Below are 23,470 nucleotides of genomic sequence, written 5' to 3' on the forward strand. Positions count from 1 at the left end.
ATATCCACCCTTTAGATTTACCGATTTTTAATTACCGAATCAGTAAAATTCGGTAATTAAAAATCGGTAAATCTAATTTACCTACATCTGGCCCAGAGTTCTGACATTGATAGTTAACACTCTCAAAATGAGAATTCTTTAGTTTTTCAATTCACTCTACTTTCATCATTTAGTATATGGGGCAAGGAGACTAGGATCTGATAATTGTAAATTATTAACTTTGAGGCCAATATGTCTATGGTGGCAGGAGAACTGGAGCAGGTGATTAATGAGATGAGCACTCAACATCCCAGCACCTGAAATGTATTTGGCTGGGATATTTTATTGCCAGAAGCTGTCAAAAAGTAGGGACGCCAGTTTGTGGGATAATGGATTGTGAAATAGACACCATTAACCATTCTTACCACAGTAATTATCGGAATGCAAAAAAAGAAACTGTTGTGAATGGAACCTGAGGATAATAACCAGGTAAATCCGCTCACAGGATCCATGGATGGGACCTTAGAGAAGTGCAGATAAAAGGTCCACAATTGTTTATGTATTAGCTTCAAAAATCTTGAATGACAATCTATCTAATATGCAGCTAAGCTTTTCAGGGTTTATTGACTATGCCTCTCTCACTTGAGATTTGAACTGGGAGCTACATTTTAAAAAGAATGTGGGAAAAAGCCCCAGAAGCAAAGGTTACATATTGAAATGGGAAAATGTGGACAAGGCAAACCTTTTGCAATGGAACTTACATGTAAACAAGCTGAGGTTATGGCCAGTATAGATGCTAGTGCTATCCCTGAATAGGTAACCAGGGCATTGGAGGAGGTTTTGGATGATTAGAGTGCACATGACACACCCATTACTAACTAGAGAGTGTCCTCCAGAGCAATAGTTTGATACAAATGGCACTAAGGCCTTCTTAAACTTGATCAATGCCTTGCACACTGTTCCCAGAGATGCTTCCCTTGTATAAGATGTGTGTACTAAGCATAAAGAGATGAGAGGGATTAGGAGAAATAGTTTAAGGAAGGAAGCATGGGTGGATCAGAGACTCATTTTCAAATCCCTGGCTGGCTCCTGTCCCATCTTTGTAAAAACTCTTATCCTACCTTACTGCCCGTCCCGCAACTTGAGATCCTCCTATCTTCATCTCTTAACCGTCCACTCCTACAAGCTCTGCAGATCTGGAGGCCGGAGATTTGCTTACCTGGCCCCCAAGTTCTGGAATTCTCTTCCTCTTTCTCTTAAAACTTCTAATTCTTTGATTCTTTTTCGCAAATCTCTAAAAACTTGGCTTTTCCCTCATTCTGGTTAGTCTTTTCTGTCCCCTCTATTTCCAACCAGCGCCAGGAAACCCATGGTGTCAGTGCGCTTTACAAGCACCCCTTACGATACGATACGAAGAAAATGAGATGAATGATAGTAGAGGGTTTTGGAAGGTGGTGAATGCCCCATTTTTAAAAGATGCTGGGGAACCCTTTTGAGCCACAGAACAGTATTTTCCTGAAGGCCCCCGGACCGGATAGGGTCCATGTAAATATCTTCTTGGAGACTTAGGTCTTATGGGCTCCCATATTGAAGGATGTATTTATTGCTATAACCAATATGGGCCCTCTTAAAACAAGCATTCAATAATTGTTTCCATATTTAAAAGGGGGCAAGGCAACCCCAGTAAATTATAGGGCAATATCTCTAATGGATAGTACAGCTAAGTTGATGAGACTAAATACAGTAGAGGAATGCGTGGGGAAAACAAAAGCCCTGACCGAAGTACCGTATGGTTTCAGAAAAGGTAAAGCAACCATTGTTCAGTGCCTTATCTTGAGTATGGTGATGGCCAAATACACAGTGCCTAAGAAAGGCCAACATTTTATGGCCATTATGGACCTCTCAGCCACATTTGATTACAGGGTCCATAGTAAATTATGGCAATTATAGAGAGCATGGGAGTTTACCTACTTTTTATTAGGTCCATAAGACAGCTTACTCAGGTGCAATGGCATGTGTTTGTTACAGCACGGAATGGGGATTGTATAAAATCTTGTGAGACAGGGGTTCTTCTTTGCACCATTCCTGTTTTCTCTCTACACTAATAGAGTGGATGCAGTCCTGGCGGGGAGTGTTAGGGACGTTTCCTATATTGAGTCAGCCCCTCTTCTGATACTCCTCTATGCAGTCAACATAGTGATTTTAGCCAGGACTCCCCTGGCATTGCAGAGGTTTATGGATGGCTTGGACCTACATGTGAATGAATCAAAAGTGTGCTCTTATTGTTGGTAAACGCACAAAGAAACTCCCCAAATTCCATATAGTCTACAGGACGGTAGAGGTAGTAGAAACACTTTCGTACCTTGGGGTAATATTTGATGGAAAGTTTTTATGGAAAGATATGGTTTTAAACAGAGCTATTCTTCTATTTCAGCCACGTCAAGTTTTGTGCCAACGAATTTGGACCCACTCCACGCAAATTCCATGGCCATCTATCGGGCATCTGTGCAGGGCGCAGCAGTGCCTCCATGTGGTAAGAGTGCTCTCCTTGTCTTGTAGCTGTGCAAACTATATTTGTCATAGTGAGTTATGTCTACTGCATATTGTTGACACAATTCCATCTGATTCACTAATATTTTGACATACAATATGGAAAAGGGAGAATAGAATATTGAGCCAAGTGGTGCTAAAAGATTGTTTTAAATTGGATTTTGCAAATAAGATACCATGGCTGAACAATGTAGAGTCCACCCTGACAGCCCTGGGTTTTTTAGTCTTATTTGACTCTCCATCTATATGTGCCATTTTCCCTAACGCTAAGCTTAAAGAGATTTTTTTTAACAAAGTCTGCTATTTATAGCTGGGAGCAGAACAAAAATAAAAGCACTGTAGGACTACATCATATGGTTCCCCCCCTGAAGTATTATGTGCAGTCTTACATGGTGCTTGTCCAAAATACCCAGCACTATTTTATATTAACAATGTTTTGTAAAAAGTATATTCCTCTTATGCTGGTTTCCCCCTAACACCAATTCAATGAATGAGCTGCCCTCTTGTACTTGTGATGGAACGACCATTCAGTCAAATTTGCATTTATTACTTTTTTGTTCCCTATATATTCCTCAAAAGAAAAAAAAATCATAGTTTCCCTATGGCACAAATTTATATTACTCAGTGTTGGTCAGCATTATCATATATTCAGCAGATTGTCGAATAGGGACTGCCAGAGCCGTGGTGGCTCTAAAACAATTCGGGAGGGCTCTGGCAACCAGGTTAAGAGTAGCAGAAAGGTAAGTAAACCGCCTCTGCTTACCTCCAAAGGATTGTGTTAACACCGAAAGTGCACTTCCAGCCATTTTGTGTACGTACTGCACGAAAGGCTTCTTATAATCAGGTGTACCAGGCACAGATGCAGAGCAAAGGGCAACTTTTAATTGTTCAAAAGAATGCTGACATTCATGTGTCCAGGGCAAGGGTTCATGTACATCTTTAGTTGTTAAAAGAAGCAGGGGCTGTATTAGTAAAGAATAAGCGGGTACATACCTCTGTGTCATAGGGACAGGAATCTTGACAATAGCATCAACTTGTTCATGTGTTAGCCTCCAACCTCTTTCGACAGCAGATGACCTAAATAGGTGACCTGCTGTTGACAATATAGGAACTTGGAAAGAGACACTTTATGTCCTTTATTCACCAAATGCTTCACAATTTTACCGTGGCATCCCGACAACCCTCTTCGGTATCGGAGGCTACCAAAATGTCATCCATGTACTGCAATAATACATTACCTGGGGGAACAGGGAGAGAGTCCAATTGACTTTTCAAAGCCTGGTTATAAATACTGGGACTTCCATGGTACCCCTGAGGAGCTCAACAAAATTGGAAGCTCCTACCAGCCAAAGCAAATCCAAAAAGATTCCTACTATCTGGATGAATTGAAATACTAAAGAAAGCCTTTTTCAAATAAATCACAGAAAACTATTTCGCTGTGGGAGGCATCATCGCCAAGAGAACGGTGATGTATGGAACCATTGGGAACTGGGGGACTAATATCTTATTATTCTACCGTAGAACAATCACAAAGCAATAAACATCAGGACGTGCATCAGGGGAATCCAGAGGTGCCTTCTTAAGAATAGGAAGAATGGGGCTATTGCATATATTTGCTACTGTCTTCTCAACCACCCCCGACTTAATCAGGTCCTGTATATACTGCATCAGCACCTGTTCCTCAGCTTGTGATATTTTATTCTGGGTAATACAAGGGAGCACAGCGTTATCCTTGACCTTTATAGAAACTGGTGGTATCTGCAACAACCCCACATCCATATCCTCTGTGGCCCACAATGAGGACGGCGCATCCTTAATTCCAAACACTGTTTTGCACTAACCATATTAGGTCCAACAGTCATGTAAACACCATCCGGGGAATGGTAGCATGTAGCTTTTTGAACAAATCCAATGATAATACATTTTCTTCACAATTCGCCGTCAACAAAAATGGGGAGTCCACAGTGAAAGGACCAACAGTCAAAGCAGGAGGTTTAGTAATAGGGCTGATAAACGGTACGCCTGGAAAACCTACCAAAGCATTATTACGGCCAGACATGGCTGCCTTGGGGATCAGAGAACGAGAAACAGAGCTATTCATTGCACCTGTATCCACCAACATTTTCTGTGCCGAATCTTGCAAATCTGCTGTGACATAAGGACCACGCTGATCTACAGAAATTTGGACTGGTCCCTTCCCCTGTCCCTGGCTGTCCTACCCATGAGACATCCCCGCAGCTTCATTCATGTCATAATCATCATGATAGTACTGCCTTCCCCGAGGGTCATCAAAATAGTTCTGATCAGAACGACTCCCCAAGTATGCACCTGCTTGAACCTCATCCCAACCAATCTCATCACGAACCCTTCCACTCAAACCATGCCTTCTAGGTACTGCAATTTTCTGTAACTAATTTGGACACTCCCTTCGCCAATGTCCCTCCTTCTTGCAAGATGCACACTGATTCGGCCCTAAGGGTGTACCTCCTCTACTGGCACCCAGCAACCTCTGAGCAGGACCAGTGCCTTATCCCCTTCCGGAACCTATTGCAACCTGCTACTGCAATACCCTCATTTTCAAATCCTTACTCTTCTTCTCCACCTAGTCCTTTTCCTTATATTCTCAATGCTCATAGTACTGAGCCATACTCAATATCACCGAAGGGGAGGAGGTAGTCCAAGTGCTTTCCGAAATATAATTGACTATTCCAACTCCACCCTGGGCAACAGTAGGGAAGGTGTTGGAAAGGTAAATCATACCATTCCTTAGGTTGGAGCGCCATCTAGAGCACGTTGATCTAATGACTTGTGATGTAATGGCATCGCGTTGTAACACGTGGTCGATGTAATGCTAAAGCGATGTAACAACCACGTTGTTAAGGTTGTTTTCCTGGCTGTGATGATGGCGAGGGTTGCTTTTTCTGGACTTGGCTCTCCGTGTTGCTCGCTGCGAGACAGAGCCCTGAAGAGGCGTGTGGGCGGAGGCTGCAGCACGACTTAGCTGGGGCCACCGCATTGCAGCAAGGATTATCTTTGTGGGCCTCGCAGAGAGAGAAAGATGTATGTTTACAGCTCGTCAGGGGATGCATCATCGAGCGACAGACACGGCAGGGACATGCCTTCCAGGGCCCCCTGGTGACTCCGGTAAGGAGAAGTGAAGCGCGCCTCTGAAAAAGTCATTGGCAGCTTAGGAGGTGTCTCCAGGCATAAAGTGGTCATTGCTCAAAGTAACGAGGAGTCCAGGGAAGGGTCAGTGTGCAGTATTAAGAGGTATACATTGAGAAGCAGAAATATTTGGGGGGGAGGGGGCAATATTCCTAATGATCTTGTGGAGAGAAAGATCTTCTCTGCTCCTATAGCCTCCCTGAAAGCAACACATACAAGCTACAAAATACCATGTGCTCCCCCTCTATCCTCCCAGGTTTCGCGGGATCGTGTGTCAAAAAATCTCTCAAGGGGAAAAGGCACAGAAGAAAGCAAATACCAGGCATACGAAAAAGAAGACAAAGAATATACAAATAACTTCATCACTCCACGCGTATTTTAAAGTCAAAGCCCAAGCTCAAGGACATGATACTTTAATGACCTGTTCCTCAATATCATTGTCTCATCGTGTTGAGACAAGAGCCCCCTAAAAAACTATGGAGGACACAGTTTCTGGTAACATTCAGGAAGATGCCCTACAATTAGAGAACATATTTGACTCTAAGTCCTACAGTCTCTGAGAGCCATTCGCGGGTCCAGGATGGATACGTTAATGCAGATTTTAAGCAGACTAACAGCCCTGAACTGGAAGAAATTCTACCTACTCTATTAACAGAGGTCCGGGAGAAGTTTGCGATTTGTGAACTAAATCAGCCAAAAATGGTAGGGTTCTGTTGAGGCTCTTGAGGTAAAGATTAATAATTTGGAGGGAAGAGTCGGGGTCATGGAGTTCTCCTTAGAAGACCTCTCCAACTGCCAATAAGGGAGAGATACAGAGTCTGAAGAACAGTGAGGAAGAGCTCAGAAATAGTCTTTAGAGAATAATGCCAGAAGAAAAAATATTCGAAATCTGAATGTGCCCTAGGGCCTCGAAAGGGGAGACATTAGAATGTTTTGTGATAAATCTTCCAAAGGAATTTATTATGGAAATTAATCAAAGTTGCCTAGAAAAGGATATTCTAAAAGTACGCAGGGATCCTTTAATGAGGCGTTCGGGAATGAAAAATCCAAGAAAGATCCTTGTGAACTTTACATTTTACACCTTGAAAGACAAAATTCTCGCAGAAGCCCTCAAAGCAGGAGTCTTTAAAAAAAGATGGCTGGACCTTCTGTATTAGATCAGATATTTTGCCTGCCACACAGGGCAGGCAATGGGAATTGGCCAAATTCATTCAGGAATTGAGGGAGATGGGAGCTACTGCAAACATTTGATTCCAGCCACGCTGAGGATGATGCGAAATATAAAACGTTCAACTTCTGGGTCCCAAGCGAATTTACTACATTTATCGAACAGATTAAGGCACAATAAGTATAATTCTCAATATTTCCATTCTAGCATAGCGAGAGAGTTCATATGAGGTTACATCAGTATGCCTCTAGTGTAAAGGGAGGGTTACCCAGGGTGGGGGCGAATTCAGGAAGGAGGGACTCACAGCAAAATGTAAATTAAGCACTTTTGCACCGGGTGAAAGAGTATGTGGGAAAAAAAGAAAATAATTTTTGTTCCTTTGTAATTGTCAGACCCGGATCCTTTTTTCAGTTATGTAAGTCTCCTAGTCTGATTGGAAGAGCTAGGCGGTTAGGCATTTATTTTTTAAATTTACTATTCACCTCATCGCAAATTTGGATAGGCCCAGGTTTTTAAAGATTCTATCCTGAAACGTCAATGGTCTCAGGGTTCCTGCAAGAAGGAGGAAAATCTTGGAGTATTTGAAAATTAAGGGTATAGATGTTTTTTTTATTCAGGAATCACATTTGGCCAAAAAAGAATGGCCTGAGATCTTAAGGAGTCAGCAATGGATTGAGCATTGCATATACACTTCACAGTCCTGTACAGTGTAAGGGGTTCTTCTTCTTTTAAAAAAAATTCATCCAAGCCATATCGGGGGAGTGTGTAGTAGATCCATCCGGTAGGTGGGTAATAGTTAAGGCTAAAATGTATAATGTTTGGTTGGCTTTTGTTGGATATTATGACCCTAACCTTGATGACCAGGCACCTTAACGCACCCTATTTTCACACTTAGTTGACATTAGTCATCCCATCATATTGGGAGGTGACTTTAATGTTTGTCTGGATCCAGCACAATATACAACCTCTAAGAGGGCAGCGTTGTCAAACCCTAATACTAGAGGGACTCTGAAACAACTGATAGCGGACAAAGGTCTTGTATTCATCTGCTGGACTATGAACTACAAGGGTGGGATAGAAGGGGAAAGCTTCATTTTCCACAATACAAAACACAGTCATTGTTCCAGGGTAGATTTCTTTCTGGTAGATTTAATTATTAGTAAAAACATTAGGAAAGTCATGTATGTTCCTGAACATCTATTGGATCATTCTGCAGTTTCTCTCAAGATTATGTTCAGAGATAAAGCCCCTCTGCAACACTGGACAGTAAATCGCATATTGAGGTGGTGGAAAATCCTAGGGCGGCCACAAAGGCGTTTTTCCTTTTCAACCCTTGAAATGTTTTTGGGGAGACATATAAGGCGTTCCTTTGAGGCATTCTATCCAGCCTAGGTTCTGCCCATAGCTAGAAGGGCAGGGAAGAAATTAATACTCTCGAAATCCCCATAAAAACTCTCCAAAGTACTTTGGCACAGGTACCTACCCCTTTAAATATAGTTCAAATCAGGAATTGCAGCTGGCAAAATCCAAGCAAGCTGATTCTGTGGAGGTTATAGTAAGGCGGAAATGGGAGGCCAGCAGGTTATCCTATTATGAATATGGGGTGGGATGCGGAAAAATATTAGTTCGGAAGATCAACGCTAACCAGTCCAGGAACTTCATAAAAGACCTAAAATGCCTGAATTCAGGTAACATAATTTCGGAAGCTTGCGAAATTGAAAATGCCTTTGTATAGTTTTTTCAAGACCAGTACATGAAGGATGAAGGATGTAGCACCAAGCAAGGAGCAAATTGAGGCTTTTTTCAAAATTTAGACCTCCCACACCTTCAAGGGCTTTAAGAGAAAAACTAAATATTCCTATTTGTATGGAAGAGGTTGAAAAAGCCTTAAGTAGCTTAAAGAAAGGGAAAGCGACAGGCCCGGAAGGTTTTGGACCTATTGGATAATTTGGGAAAAAAAGGCTGTGATGGGTTTGGCTTGTTTCCTCTTCTTCATTTTTGTTTTGTTGTCTCTGTAAATATTTCTCCATTTTATTTTTGTAATTTGACTGGTCCAATAATTAACAACATGATACACAATTAGCTTGAAAGGGAGGAAGGCGTCCTCCAGCTCATTAGTTCCGTGGTACAAAGCTTAGCACCTGTTTAAAGGGGTGTTTCCAGGTTGGCAGCACATAAAAGACTCAGGATGTTTATACATCCCTCTCCTGAAGGAGAAGCCGAGGTCTTTCATCCAGCTGCAGCCGCTTGGATCCTTTGACACCTAATACAAACATTGGCAAATGAGGACTAAAAAAATAAATAAATAAATAAATATAGGGGCACAGATCCTCTGCAGATCTGACAGTCCCCGCGCTGAAATCCGATTGACTGCCAACCCTTCAACCAGGCAGGCTTTAGCCAAGTCTCAATAACAATGGTTAAAATTAAGAAGAACGGGTGGGGTAGGAATACCCTGACCCCTATGTGTGGTGGTGGGGTCCTACAGTGACCCTTCTGGGGATGAAAACATTTTTTTCTCTAATTTTGCTGCAAAATCACAAATGTATTCATGTATCCACGGCAAAATTGAAAAGAAAATAGTGCATTTTGTATATGTTCCCCGGTTAGGCCAGGTCCCAGGAACAGATTTATGAAATGCAAGTGCTTATACAGTAGTAAATTTAGTAGAAGCAATGGTAGACATGCCCCTGGAGACAGTGCACTTTGCGCCCTGTAAAGTAAGCTGCTCAGCTTTTAGTGTAGAGACTCAGATTACCACAAGCAGTCCTGCGGCAGGTTTTCACTTCTTGGAGGACTCGGTGTTTGTTTTAAATAGGCTGCTGAGAAGTGAGGTAGGCATGGCTTTTCAGCCGTCAGTGATCCGCTTCAGGGAGCAAGTTGTGAAGCCCTCTGTACATTTTTCGAAAAATAGTTACCAGGGAACACTACTCACAACAGAACCAGGGGGCATGTGTTATAATCAGAAAGAATGATTCCTGTGCAATAATACTGGGAATGACAATAAATATTGTGCACAATGGCAATGAACAAATGGGTTAATTCTAAACATAGACAGAGCACAGCACAAGGTAAGTAAACAGCTGATTGCTCCCAACCAGCAAAGTTATTTTAATCCAAAATTCATGTAACAAATTCTGTTCAGCCAGCGATCTTCATGACAGTTGTTTTACACCAATGATACAGCTACAGCCAGCCGACACGTGTTTCTTTGCCATTCGCGACTTTTTCAAGGCTGATGGCAAGATCATACAGAATATTAATTTGTTTGTTCAGTTACAATTTGATGGAGAGATATAGCGAATTTGTTGTAAAAATTGATTTTTAACAATTTGAATTTCTCTAATGTGCTTAAACAAAGAGTCCCTATCCCCTTTACGTTAGTGATCATACACAAAAAAGAGAAAGTGACCAAGACAGGGAATCTCCCAATAATTAATTGCGAGACTCCCCTCAATCTAAAAAGGATGTATAGTCATCAAGAGTGGTGTGCAAAACAAAATAAAATTGCGAATGAAAAATAGAAGAGAGGAACCAATCAAAATGCCCATTGAGAACACCGAGTTAGTGATTAATAAAACAGTGTTGAAATTAGATATAAATACCTTCTATGTAACGTCAGAACAAAAATCGAAAATCACATCTAATTTGATAGATCAAAGCACGCAAAATATGGATAGAATAGTCCAGAGCTAGAAGTAGTAGTTCGAATATAGCCTGTAAATCACGTCCTTATATCAATTTTCCTTTTAGAAGTATAAAAAGACTGTAGTATCTTGGTTATTATGTTTTACATGTCTTCCACTGCTTCACCAGTGGAACACTCATAAGATGATGTCACTTAGAATGTCGGTGTATGAATCACACAGTTGGAGAAGGGCTGAGCGCCTTGCAGGCTGCTTCTGGTGGGGCTGATTACCATTGTACTTCGAATCTTCTAACTAACTTCAATAAATCCTCCTGAATATCATCTACCTGCGTGGAGTCAGTTACTACATTTTATTGGCGACGATTTTATCTAAAGAACCTGCATCTGCTACCTCTGAGGACCGGTGAGGACATCAGCTACTTCTGAATCTACAGCGGCTCCAACTCTTCTTCTGGCACACATCAACCCCACCAGTGACCTCCCACCGGTCGCCCTTAACGCAAAAGTGCCTGTTCTAGCTTCTGCAGTGAGATTAAGCCTGCCAACGCTTGTGTCTTGTGTGGTGAGTCTGCCATCATCTCGCCTATACACTGTCTGGTGAAGAAGTGTATTTTCTCATGCGAATGCCAGTTCCAGTCTACTTGCACCTCAAGTTTTTGCCTGCTGTTCCTACAGCCTGTCTCAACTCTGTCTACGTTGCACAGATGATCCAATACTACAATAAATGTCTATAAAACCTGAAAAAACGTTTTCAAGAGCCACATCAATTGTATACAGTGCCTTTTCAAATAAAGTAATCTGTGGTTGCTTGTGTTTCTGCACCTGTGAGGGTTAAACATTTTGTATGGCTTATGGCCTTTTTTATAAAAAGATCATCGTGAGCTACCTTCTTTGCACAAGAGAAGTACTGCACACTGCCTGTATTTGCTACTTAGAGAGCGTTTGCTTGGGGAGTGCCTGGCAGTCATCAAGTGAGTTTTGTTCTATTTACAAGTGTTACTGCACCAGTGCTTCGATTTTTTTTTTTTTTACTGTGAGCCACTCCAAGTACTGTGTTTTCTCTTTCTAGTTACATTCCTTATTTTACAATTGATATTGTCTCCGTGTGGCTGACAGCAGTTTAACTGTCACGATGTATTTAAAAAACTGTGCGCGAGCGCGTAAAAGCTTACCTGATTGTGCTGTCTCGTGCTTGAGCTCCGTGTGCTCTCCGATGCTACTGGCACCTTCACTGCTTCTACCATGCTCACTCAGGTCTGTCCTGCAACAACGTGTCGAGAGCCACCCGGTGCAGCGTAGGCTACGTGCCCCCATTTTGTGGATGAAAATGTATACTGATACTATTTGAGTCTCTACATCTACAGCGTTTTTCATTTTTTTTTCGTTTTCATGTGCTTTTGGAGTGTCGTTTATATTTCGGAACCACGAAAATACAACAGTTATTCAGCCATGCCATCTAGTGGCCATCTAGCACCACTGCAGCATCTTCTAATTTCCAGCTATACAGTATTCTATTCTTGTCTTTCCATTTGCCAACCACGTCCTTTCTTCAGTATAGCCTCTTGTCCATGCATCGATGTTGAAGGAGTCTGGTTCTGCGGCATGGGACTTCTCACGTCTGTCACCTGTGGAGCGGACATTGTGGTTTGTTTTACAACAAGATTTGTCTTGAAGTATTTGCTGTACATGTTTTTTTTTGGTACTATTTATTTTCGCTCACATCCACATCTACGTTGTCAGCAATGTTAACCCTTTCTTACACAAGCTAGGAACATTTTCAAAAAGTTACAATGTCTGTTTAATCCTAATTTTATGCATACTGCTATGTCGCTTTTTATGCATTATTTTAGTACTCTTGCTGTTTTGTTTTATATGTAAGTGTATTTTTTCAGGGCAATTATGCATAGGTTCCAGTCCTCTTGCATTTTTTTTGGCTGTTCTTTCATAAGAGATAAGTCATGGGTTCCTACCCATTTATTTTGGGTTCCTTCCCGAAAAGTCTACATTCACGTTGTATTAGTGCACAATACGTTTTTTTTTACTCTACTTAGGGTATCTTCACACAGTGCAAAATCTTTTTATTTTTACCCTACATTGGGTGTCTAAGGTTCTTACCTTCACTACAGTGCACAATCTGTACCTCAATTTGAGGTGTCACATAGGAGTTTTAGGGTATACAGACAAAATATCAAGTTCAAAATATCGAATTACTCAAATATCGACTTCAAAATATAGAATGGACAAAATATTGACTGCACAGAATATAGTCATCAAAAATATCGTTTTTAAGGTAAGTAATGTAATATTGATTTTTATAAATATAGAAAGTAAAAATATCGAACTATATATTATAGGTTATTAAAATTATCAAATTGAGGGCCGGGCATAGCTCCGCCACATCCACTTGGCCGGGCTTGGCTCCGCCAAGCCCCGAATCCCTGTGGCAGCATCTAAGGGCCGGGCTTTGCTCCGCTTGTTCCTCCGGCCGGGCTTGGCTCCGCCGGGCCCCTCCTACTCCCGTGGCCAGACCTCCCAGCAGCAGCAGACATCAGAGAGAAGCGCCAGGAGTAGCATAAAGGCTCCCTCGGTCCCTCGTCCCGCAGGACGCGCGCGCCGGGAGAAGCCCGGGACAAGGGCGGGACAGTCTGTGACAGTCAGGGACAGACAAGGGCAGGGCAGGGCTATTCCTTGTACATCTGGATCAACAGACCGTCTTATAACAGAGACCAATCACCTTTAAGGTACTGTGGGATAATTGGTGGGCCGTTAGGATCTTGTTGACGCCCCTTGGAGCGAAAGGAAGCTGAGGGTGGACTTGGAAAGTTAAAGGCCGTATTACAACAATGGGGATAAGAAAGGCGATTGAAGGGGGCACAGACCTTTCAAATCTGAAAAAAGGGAAAAAAGCCAAAAAATCTAAATCCCTACACGCTGCATCTAATTGTGTCCTTTCAAGAATTGAATCAATTGTAGATGACTGTGAGGAGATGCTTAAGGGAACACTGAGCTCAGAAGAGCTAGGTAATATAGACTCTGCATTAAAAGGCTCTACCTAGAAGAGTGACAAAATAATCCCGCCCTTATTACTAAAGAAATCCCCATCCGCCTGTTCTGTAGTTGAAATTCATGCTCCTCCAATAACCCCCATCATGGTTAATGTCACCCAAACACAGAGGGGATGTAACTTGAACTCGAATGGAATTGGGGAGATTCCACCAAACATAATAGAGATCATAGAGTTGGGTGGGGAAGAGTCTGCAGGAGTGGAGGGGATTTTTTGCTCCAATAGATACGCCGCGCTAGAAGGGGAACCCAGAGAGTTTGGTGAGGTGCTACAACAAGTTTCTAGACCCGTAGAGCCATCCGGAGTCAATACAGTAAAATGTCCCAGTTGCCAGGACTTTAAAGGGAATATTTTAAAGAAAATGGGATGGTTAGAAACAGAATTAGCGCAAATACAAAAAATGCTATTGGATCTAAGCAAGCAGGGAGGAATGCATGTTAGCTCCCCCCAATCCCTGGGTTTATTAGCAACGGCTAAAGCCTGTATTACACGAATAGTATCAGAAAATGGCACCAATAGCACTGGAACGATGGGCAGTTTAAGTGACCACCAAACAGCGTCGAGGTCTAACCCGCCGAAATCCTCATCTAAGCAAATACCCCCTCCTAAGGGCCTTACTGTAGCAAGAGGGCTGACTCCTAAAACCGCCCCTCGAATAGAGACTGATAGGGCAGCATCAGGGCGCAGTGGCAATCTTAGCTCCTATGTAGATGCAGTGAAGCAGAAGGGCCCATTACGAGAAACAAATGATGTCTTGGGGAGTAACAATAAACATCTGAGAGACCCAATAGAAACAAACATAATGACAAATCGGGGGGATAAAAGACCCACTACTCAGAGCAGGATACCTAATAAACCCACTGACACCACTGTCTTTATGACAGGGGTACCGAAGCTTAGCCCCAAACACGTATGAGAGTAGCAATTCCATCTCTAACAGAGCTATTCACTGATTGCGACACGTGAGAGGGTGCAGGTCGGTCATCAGGGAAGACTTGATTAAGGTCAAAAGACTGTCTTGGCCCAGCTCTGCTACAGATTGCATAGAAATACAACTAGTCAATATGGAGATTGCTGAAAATCTAGTGTCCCTGGAGTATAGTTCCTCCCCCCCGGCGTATTCAAACATACAAATTCGCCAGTCACCATTATGGCTAAGATCTAACTAAATAATGTTACACACACATACATAGGCCAAATGACTGAGCTCCAGTCCAATACCTTTGTTAGCCTTGTGGTGCCGGGGGTGGAGTCGCCACTTATTAAAGGACATATCGGGCTGATGGAGACCAGAGACCAAGAGTTAAAACATCAAATTATACTAGAGGAGGGTATTCTTCCTCAAGTTCCTGACAAAAGTGTAAAGGGAAACTTAAAAATAATTAATCTTGTCTCATGGATTGAGAGGTTTGAGATTTGCTTGTTTCAAGAAACGTGGAGCAAGACCCCACTACATAAGAATGGCTATGCGACCTACTTTATCCCGGCAACCTCGATGGGAAGAGGGCGCCTGTTAGAAAGGGGATCTTAGAATTGGTCGAGCGTAGTCGAGAGGACTCCTGGCGAGGTTCCTCCCCTAGGATCGTACAGACAAGCAATCACTCCACTACAGATGGACACTACACAAGGATAGATTCTTAACATTTTTTATGAACAATTAAGGCAGGTAATCGTAATGGTACAGATTCAACTGGACCAAGGGGTCCTCTCGGGTTTAGTCACTGAGGGAAGGGGGTAGCGGGGCAGTCTTGGTACCAGCCTGGTACGGGGATACTCTTCGCTCAGCTCTCAATCCTCGAGCCGGGGAGGGTTTCTCCAGGTCGGGCCGCTGCAGCGCCAGCAGGGCTCCCAAGGTGGTTTCAACGGAGATGGGCCGCGGCAGCACCAGCAGGGCTCCTGAAGATGGCTTCAACGAAGATGTGCCGCGGCAGCGCCAGCAGGACTCCAGAAGATGGTTTCAACGAAGATGGGCCGCGGCAGCGCCAGCAGGGCTCCAAAGGTGGTTCCAACGAACATGGGCCGCGGCAGGGCCAGCAGGGCTCCAAGGTGGTTCAACGAAGATGGGCCGCGGCAGCGCCAGCAGGGCTCCAGAAGGGGGGTTACAGGTTTCACTTGGATGAGTTCGTCTCGGGGTCTCTCAACTCCGGGATACAACTGCCGACCTCCTCCAGGGCTGCCCCAGATATTGGTCTGGTGTTCTTTGATGTCCGGACCCTCGCACCTGGGGGGTCGGAGGGGCCGGGCACCCAGCAGGGGGGTGGAGCCAGCGCCCATGGAGGCCGGAGGCGATCGAAACTAGGCGTCGCTGGACGGCTGGAGGACCATCGAAACCCTTCTCATTGTTCCGTCAAGTGGCCGCTTTACCACCTGGTTGGATCTTGGTGCCTCGAGGTCGGGGCTTTGCTAGGTCCGCGGCCGAGGTCGGGCCGAGGCCACGGGGCCTGGCCGTGGAGGATCCAAGTCGGGGTCTGAGATGGTGGTCCGGCATAGGGGCCGGACCGGCAGTGCGGCGAGTAGGGGCTGCCGAGTTCTAGAGAGGGGGAGAGCCGGCGGTTGCCCAGAGGGCGGCTCTCGTGAAGGTTGGAGGGTGTCGCCCTCGGCCGGAGGACAGGGGTTGATGTCGTCCCAGACCCGCCATGCGGGAGGAGTGGGACCACGCCACGAGGCCGGGTCCAACACACGCCCCCCCCAGCTGAAGGCAGGGAGAGTCACCTATCCTCTTGGGTACTCTCCTCGTAGAGTCGGAAGAAGCGGAACAGGCCGTCTGCGTAGGCGTGGTCCCTGCCGGGGCGATGCTCCACCGTGAAGTCCATCCCTTGTAGGGAGATGGACCAGCGCAGCAACTTCGGGTTCTCCCCTCGCATCTGCATCAGCCACCGCAGGTGTCGGTGATCAGTTTGCACCCGGAAGTGGGTGCTGAAGAGATAGGGTCTGAGTTTCTTGAGGGCCCACACCACGGCGAAGGCCTCCCGCTCAATGGTGCTCCAACGTTGTTCTCGGGCCAGCAGCCGTCGGCTAATGAAGGCCACCGGTCGATCAATTCCTTCGGCGTTGGCTTGGGAGAGAACTGCTCCGACACCGTGATCGGAGGCATCCGTTTGGACTATGAATTCCCGGCTGTAATCGGGGGCCTGGAGCACGGGAGCAGTGCACATCGCTGTCTTTAGGGTCTCAAAGGCGGTCTGACACTCGGGGGTCCAGTGCACCTTCTGTGGCTGTCTCTTGGAAGTGAGTTCCGTGAGGGGGCTCACAATACTGCCATAGTCCTTTATGAAGCGCTGGTAATACCCAGTGAGCCCCAGGAAAGCTCGGACTTCTGTCTGGGTGATCCGGGGTTCCCAGGCCAGGATGGCGTCGATCTTGGGTTGGAGGGGGGCCACCTGGCCGCTCCCCACTTGGTGCCCCAGGTAGGTCATGGAACCTCGGCCGATCTGGCATTTGCTTGCTTTTATGGTCAATCCGGCCCGGCGGAGGGCTGCCAAGACCTCCCGGAGGTGTTGGAGGTGTTCAGCCCAGTGGAGGCTGTACACCGCGATATCGTCCAGGTAGGCGGCGCTGAACTCCTCGAGCCCCGCCAGCACCTTATTCACTAGTCTCTGGAACGTGGCGGGGGCATTTTTCATCCCGAAGGGCATAACCCTGAAGTGGTAGTGGCCATCGGGGGTGGAGAAAGCGGATCGCTCCTGGGCGCCTGGTGCGAGTCCGATCTGCCAGTAGCCGGAGATAAGGTCGAAGGTGCTCAAGTAGCAGGCCGCCCCCAGGCGGTCGATGAGTTCATCAGCCTGGGGGATGGGGTGAGCGTCTGTACGGGTGACGGCGTTCAGCCCCCGGTAGTCCACACAAAATCTGAGTTCGGGGGCAGCGGCCTTGGGGACCAGGACGACAGGGCTGGCCCATGGACTGTCGGAGGGCTCGACCACCCCCAGAGCCATCATTTTGGACACTTCAGACTGAATGCAGGTTCGAACTCGGTCTGGAACTCGGTAGGCCCACTGTCGCACAGGTGGGCTATCCCCGGTGTCGACGTCGTGGACGCACCACGGGGTGACTCCGGGGGTGAGAGAAAATAAATTGGCAAATTGTCCCAATAGCTCTTGGCAATCTCGGCGTTGTTCTGGGGTCAGGGTGGAGGAAATGTTGACCCCTTCCACAGAGCCGTCCTTTTTGAGGGCATTCAGGAGGTCTGGTAGGGGTTCAGAGTCGCCTTCAGCTCCACTGTCGGTCGCCATCAGAAGGCTAAGGTCTGATCGGACAAAGTGCGGTTTGAGTCGGTTGGCGTGGAGGACCCTGAGGGGGTTCCTAGGGGACTCCATGTCCACCAGGTAGGTGACAGGGCTCTTGCATTCCACCACCTTGAAGGGCCCAGTCCACTTGTCCTGGAGGGCACATGGTTCGACTGGGGACATGACCCAGACCTGTTGGCCGGGCTCGAATTCAATAGAAGAGGCGTTTTGATCATACCAGCGTTTCATGTCTTCTTGGCTGGCTTCGAGGTTGGTCTTGGCAAGTTCCCGGAACCCCTGAGTCTGGTTCCGGAGGGTCAGGAGGTACCGGTATACATCGGGGGAGCATCTTGGGTGGTCAACTCCCAGCCTTCTTTGACCAGGCTTAGGGGACCCCGGACGGGGTGCCTGTACAATAGTTCAAAGGGGCTAAATCCCAGTGACTTCTGAGGGACCTCCCGATAGGCGAAGAAGAGGCAGGGCAGCAACACGTCCCACTGGCGTCGTAAGGGTTCCTCCAGGCCCATGATCATCTCCTCGAGGGTTCGATTGAAACGTTCCACCAGTCCGTTCCCTTGGGGGTGATAGGGGGGTCGAAAATTTACACGTGACCCCGCATTGCTGCCACAACGACTTCATGTAGCGGGAAATGAAGTTCGTACCCCGATCACTGACGACTTCTCGGGGGAAGCCCACCCGGGAGAAGATCCCCATCAGTGCCCGGCCCACCACGGGAGCCGTCACGGTCCGGAGAGGGATGGCCTCGGGATAATGGGTGGCATGGTCCACCAGGACGAGGATGAACCGATGACCTTGGGATGTTCGGGGCTCCAGGGGCCCCACGATGTCGATCCCCACCCGCTCGAAGGGAGTGTTGACGACTGGGAAAGGTTGCAGGGGGACCTTGAGCTTTCTGCCGCTCTTCACGCTGGCTTCGCAAGTGGGGCAGGTCCGGCAGTGATTGATCACATCATTCCTCATCTTGGGCCAGTAGAAATGGGTCACCAGGTGGCTGTATGTCTTGTCCTGCCCCAGGTGCCCGGCGAGGGGCACATCATGCGCCAGATGTAGGAGAAAGTCTCTGAACCGGAGGGGAACCACCAGCACCCGGCTGGCCCCCAGCTCGGCAATCTTCTGCTCACTGTAGAGGAGCTCGTTGTCCCAATAAACCCAGTGGGCCCCAGAGGCATCCCCGGTGCTCTGAGTTGCAGCTTGCTGTCGGATCCCCTTGAGGGAGGGACACGTTTTTTGCTCTTGACGGAACTGTTCTCGAGTGGGGCCACCTTCTTGGCGCCATTGAGCCAGTTCCGGGAGGTCGCTGAGCGGGGGTATTTCTTCACAGTTGGGCCCCGGTGGACCGGGTTCAGGGTCGGTGTCTTCGGAGACGACGGGCGGTGGAGGCTCGGGCCATTCTGGTTCTACGGTTGAGGCAATGGCTCAGGCGGCCATGGATCGGGTTGTCGCACAGGCCCACTCGGGGAGGCCTAGCATCCCCAGATGCTCTCTCCGCTCGATGTCGGCCCAGGGGGAACTCTCGAGGTCGTTTCCGAGGAGGCAGTCTACGGGGGCATCGTCTCGGACGGTCACTTTCAGCATTCCCGACACTCCCCCCCATTGAAAGGGGACGCGGGCCATCTGGCACAGACTCTTGGAATTATACGCTGACCGTACTGGGCATAGTACATTGGGCAAGATTTGATCCGGGGTCACCAGGTGGCAGCGGACGGCCGTCACGCTGGCTCCCATATCGCGGAGGGCTTCGGCTCGGTGTCCATTGATGGTGACCCACTGGCTGTACTTCTGAGTGTTGGCCGGTATTGGGGCCCGGGGGACCATGTCTCTTTCGCCCAGACATACCAGGGACATGGCTGCGGGCTCCCACTCGGTCTTGTCTTGGTCAAAGTCTCCCTCTTCATCCTGCTCCTCCCCCAGGGAGGCGGCGACGATCTGGCGGTTTTGCGGACCGGTGGTGTTGGATGGCTGGTTTCTGGGACAGTTGGGGTCATTGGCGTAGTGACCGGGTCGCTGACATTTGTGGCAGATAAGGTTCGAGCGGGGCCCCGGCCATGCTGGGGGGGCTCCCCTTCCGAACAGGGGAAGTGAAGTGTTAGTGGGGGGCACCGCGGCGGTGTCCCTGCCCCGGCCTAGGCCTCCTCCTCCGCCTCGCTGATGGTGGGATCGCTGGTGAGCTCGGCCCTGGTCTCCCATCAAGTTCCGGGGGACCTGGGTGCTTTCCCATCGATCGGCTTCGATGGCGAGTTTCCGTGGCTCGGTCAGTTTGCTGTCGAGGAGATGCTGCCTGAGTTCGACAAAACAGTTGTTGGAGAGGTGCTCCCATACAATGAGGTTGAACAGCTGCTCATAGGTGGTGACCGGCCTGACTTTGATCCACCCCTCTAAGACTCTACTATAAAAGTTCACATACTCCACCCAGGTGGTACCGGGGATTCTCTTACAGTCTCGGAATCGCTGCCGGTACATCTCGGGGGTGAGCCCATAGCAAGTAAGGAGGGCGGCTTTCATGTGTTCGTACGAGGTCATCTCGGCATCGGAGAGCTGTAGCAGGGCGTCTCTTCCCTCATTGATGAACCTCCCCCACAACCCCGCACCCCAGTCTTTTTGCGGTACGAGGTGCGAGGTCATGGCTACCTCGTAGGCCTTAAATCATTGCTGGATGTCGTCGTTTTTATAGTACTCCCTGACGACATCTTTGGGGATATGGACCTTTGTGTCTGCAGGAGGAGGGGTGCTCCGACTCCCGGGGGCGCCGGTGTCCCCGTGTTTGGCCTTAATTTCTAGTTCTTTTAACCCGCGCTCATGCTTGTACGCGAGCTTCTTCTCTTCCAGATCCCTCTGCCTTCTTTTCTCTTCCAGGTCTCCCTGTAGCCGTAGTTGCTCAAGGGCTATCTTTTTTTCGGCCAGTTATAGTTCTCCATCTAAGCGGAGTCTAGCCAGCTCCAATTCGTGGAGCCGGCTCCTCTCTCGTTCTTGGGCATCCTCGTAGGAGAGGCCCGTGTTTCTTTCCTCCGCTGGGGTTGCGATGTTCTCTGGGTGCACATCGGGGATCGTGATGACTTCGTTCTGGGGTGGCGTCGCTCCTGTCTCCACCCATGTTTGCAGGGCCTGTTTGAGATCGTCTTTGGTGCTTAGCCCAGTGGTAGCGATGCCCAGGTCCTTGCAGAATTGCTTCAATTCTTTGTGGCTGTAATCTTCTAACCGTTCCATCTGGAACTCTGAGGTCGGTCTGGTTTCCTTGGTAGTCATGGTAGTAGTGTGTTTCCGTTAGTAGTGGGCGAGTTACTCTCTGTGCGATCTGCGTCGGCTCGGATCCCACCGCTGCCACCAATGTTAGAAAGGGGATCTTAGAATTGGTTGAGCGTAGTCGAGAGGCCTCCTGGCGAGGTTCGTCCCCTAGGATCGTACAGACGAGCAATCACTCCACTACAGATGGACACTACACAAGGATAGATTCTTAACGTTTTTATGAACAATTAAGGCAGGTAATCGTAACGGTACAGGTTCAACTGGACCAAGGGGTCCTCTCGGGTTTAGTCACTGAGGGAAGGGGGTAGCGGGACAGTCTTGGTACCAGCCTGGTACGAGGATACTCTTCGCTCAGCTCTCAATCCTCGAGCCGGGGAGGGTTTCTCCAGGTCGGGCCGCTGCAGCGCCAGCAGGGCTCCCAAGGTGGTTTCAACAGAGATGGGCCGCGGCAGCGCCAGCAGGGCTCCTGAAGATGGTTTCAACGAAGATGGGCCGCGGCAGCACCAGCAGGGCTCCAGAAGATGGTTTCAACGAAGATGGGCCGCGGCAGCGCCAGCAGGGTTCCAAAGGTGGTTCCAACGAAGATAAGCCGCAGCAGCGCCAGCAGGGCTCCAAGGTGGTTTCAACGAAGATGGGCCGCGGCAGCGCCAGCAGGGCTCCAGAAGGGGGGTTACAGGTTTCACGTGGATGAGTTCGTCTTGTGGTCTCTCAACTCCAGGATACAACTGCCTACCTGCTCCAGGGCTGCTCCAGATATAGGTCTGGTGTTCTTTGATGTCCGGACCCTCGCACCTGGGGGATCGGAGGGGCCGGGATGAGTGTGTCCAGACACCCAGCAGGGGGGTGGAGCCAGCGCCCAGGGAGGCCGGAGGCGATCAAAACCAGGCATTGCTGGACGGCTGGAGGACCATCGAAACCCTTCTTCTCATTGTTCCGTCAAGTGGCCGCTTTACCACCTGGTTGGATCTTGGTGCCTCGATGTCGGAGCTTCGCTAGGTACGCGGCCAAGGTCGGGCCGAGGCCACGGGGCCTGGTCGTGGAGGATCCAATATGGAGTCTGGGTCTGAGATGGTGGTCCGGGATAGGGGTCGGACCTGCAGAGTGGGGCGAGTAGGGGTTGCCGAGTTCTAGAGAGGGGGAGAGCCGGCGGTCGCCCGGAGGGCGGCTCTCGTGAAGGTTGGAGGGTGTTGCCCTCGGCCGGAGGACAGGGGTTGATGTCGTCCCAGACCCGCCATGCGGGAGGAGTGGGACCACGCCACGAGGCCGGGTCCAACAGCGCCCATCTGGCGGCCTCTACATATGGATTAGTGTACGCTTAATTGGGTCGTTGCAATACATAAGTTGCCAATAGAGGACATATTACATATTTCTCTTAAAGGTCTCCATGTCGAATCATCTATGGAATTCTTCTGCGTATATGCCAGGGGCACCCCGGGGGGGCAAATTTCTCCAACGATAGCAGTTCTCGATGGAGCACTAGCAGGTGTCCCTCCTTTGTCTAATGTTATTGTAGGTGGAGACATGAATTGCACATATGAACCCCTATCTGAAGATGACGTGTTTGGTATTAGTGCAGAGAACGCCAGGCAGTCGATTCCTCCTCTAAATTTGGCAACTATCAAGAGGTGGACACCACGAGTTATCCAACTAAATGCCCTAACACTAGAATATAACTTGCGTGCTCTAAATGGGAGGACTAGCTCTGATGTAAATGGGGCTATGACGTTCATTAGACTTAGTTCCCCGTCTCGCATTGATTATATCCTGTTGGATACTAGATCCTGGGGGAGACTGGTGGATATGGAGGTCAAACAAACCCAGGATAGTGACCACAATCCTCTCTGCATGAAAATTAAAGGGGGGAGGGAGGCGCTAATAGATAGTGGCCAATTAATGAAATGAATGAAATTGCGTCTTATAAAGCGCGAAATAGTTGCCCGGAGGCGTTCAAGCGCTGAGATTGCAAGGTGTTCTAAGCAATGAGACCAATTGACACAGAGAGAAAAAAGAATTTATTTATTAAACAGAAAAGTTTTCAAGTGTTTCCTGAAGGAAGTCAAATCTGGATTAGACCTTAGTTGAAGGGGTAAGCTGTTCCACAGCTTAGCAGCATTCAATGAAAAGGAACGGCCTCCTGATCTAACCCGGTTAACTTTGGGCACCGTAGCCAGGAAGGCACTAGCTGAGCGCAGCTGTCTGCTAGGGAGGTATGGGGTGATTAAGGGACGATTAATCAGCGGGCCAGTTGACCAAAATGACTGGTGAGCAATACAAAGGGATTTAAAAGCAATCCGGTCTTTCACGGGAAGCCAATGCATTCTTTTTAATCCAGGTTTAGCGGAGGACCTACGAGGGATTTGAAGTAGAGTCCGGGCTGCACAATTTTGGATCACTTGTAGCTTCTGCAA

General features: G+C 47.9%; 1 protein-coding gene across 1 annotated transcript in view; it reads left to right on the forward strand.

Moving 5' to 3' along the window:
- Nucleotides 1-23,470, forward strand: part of LOC147727785 (uncharacterized) — a 1,253,841-nt gene that overhangs the window by 581,725 nt on the left and 648,646 nt on the right. Inside the window, exon 4 of the mRNA XM_086963180.1 lies at nt 2,414-2,512. Coding sequence (XP_086819306.1) covers nt 2,414-2,512 — 99 coding nt within the window. The remainder of the gene's footprint in view (nt 1-2,413; nt 2,513-23,470) is intronic.

This window comes from Lissotriton vulgaris, chromosome 3_1 (assembly GCF_964263255.1).
Source record: "Lissotriton vulgaris chromosome 3_1, aLisVul1.2, whole genome shotgun sequence".
NCBI lineage: Eukaryota > Metazoa > Chordata > Amphibia > Caudata > Salamandridae > Lissotriton > Lissotriton vulgaris.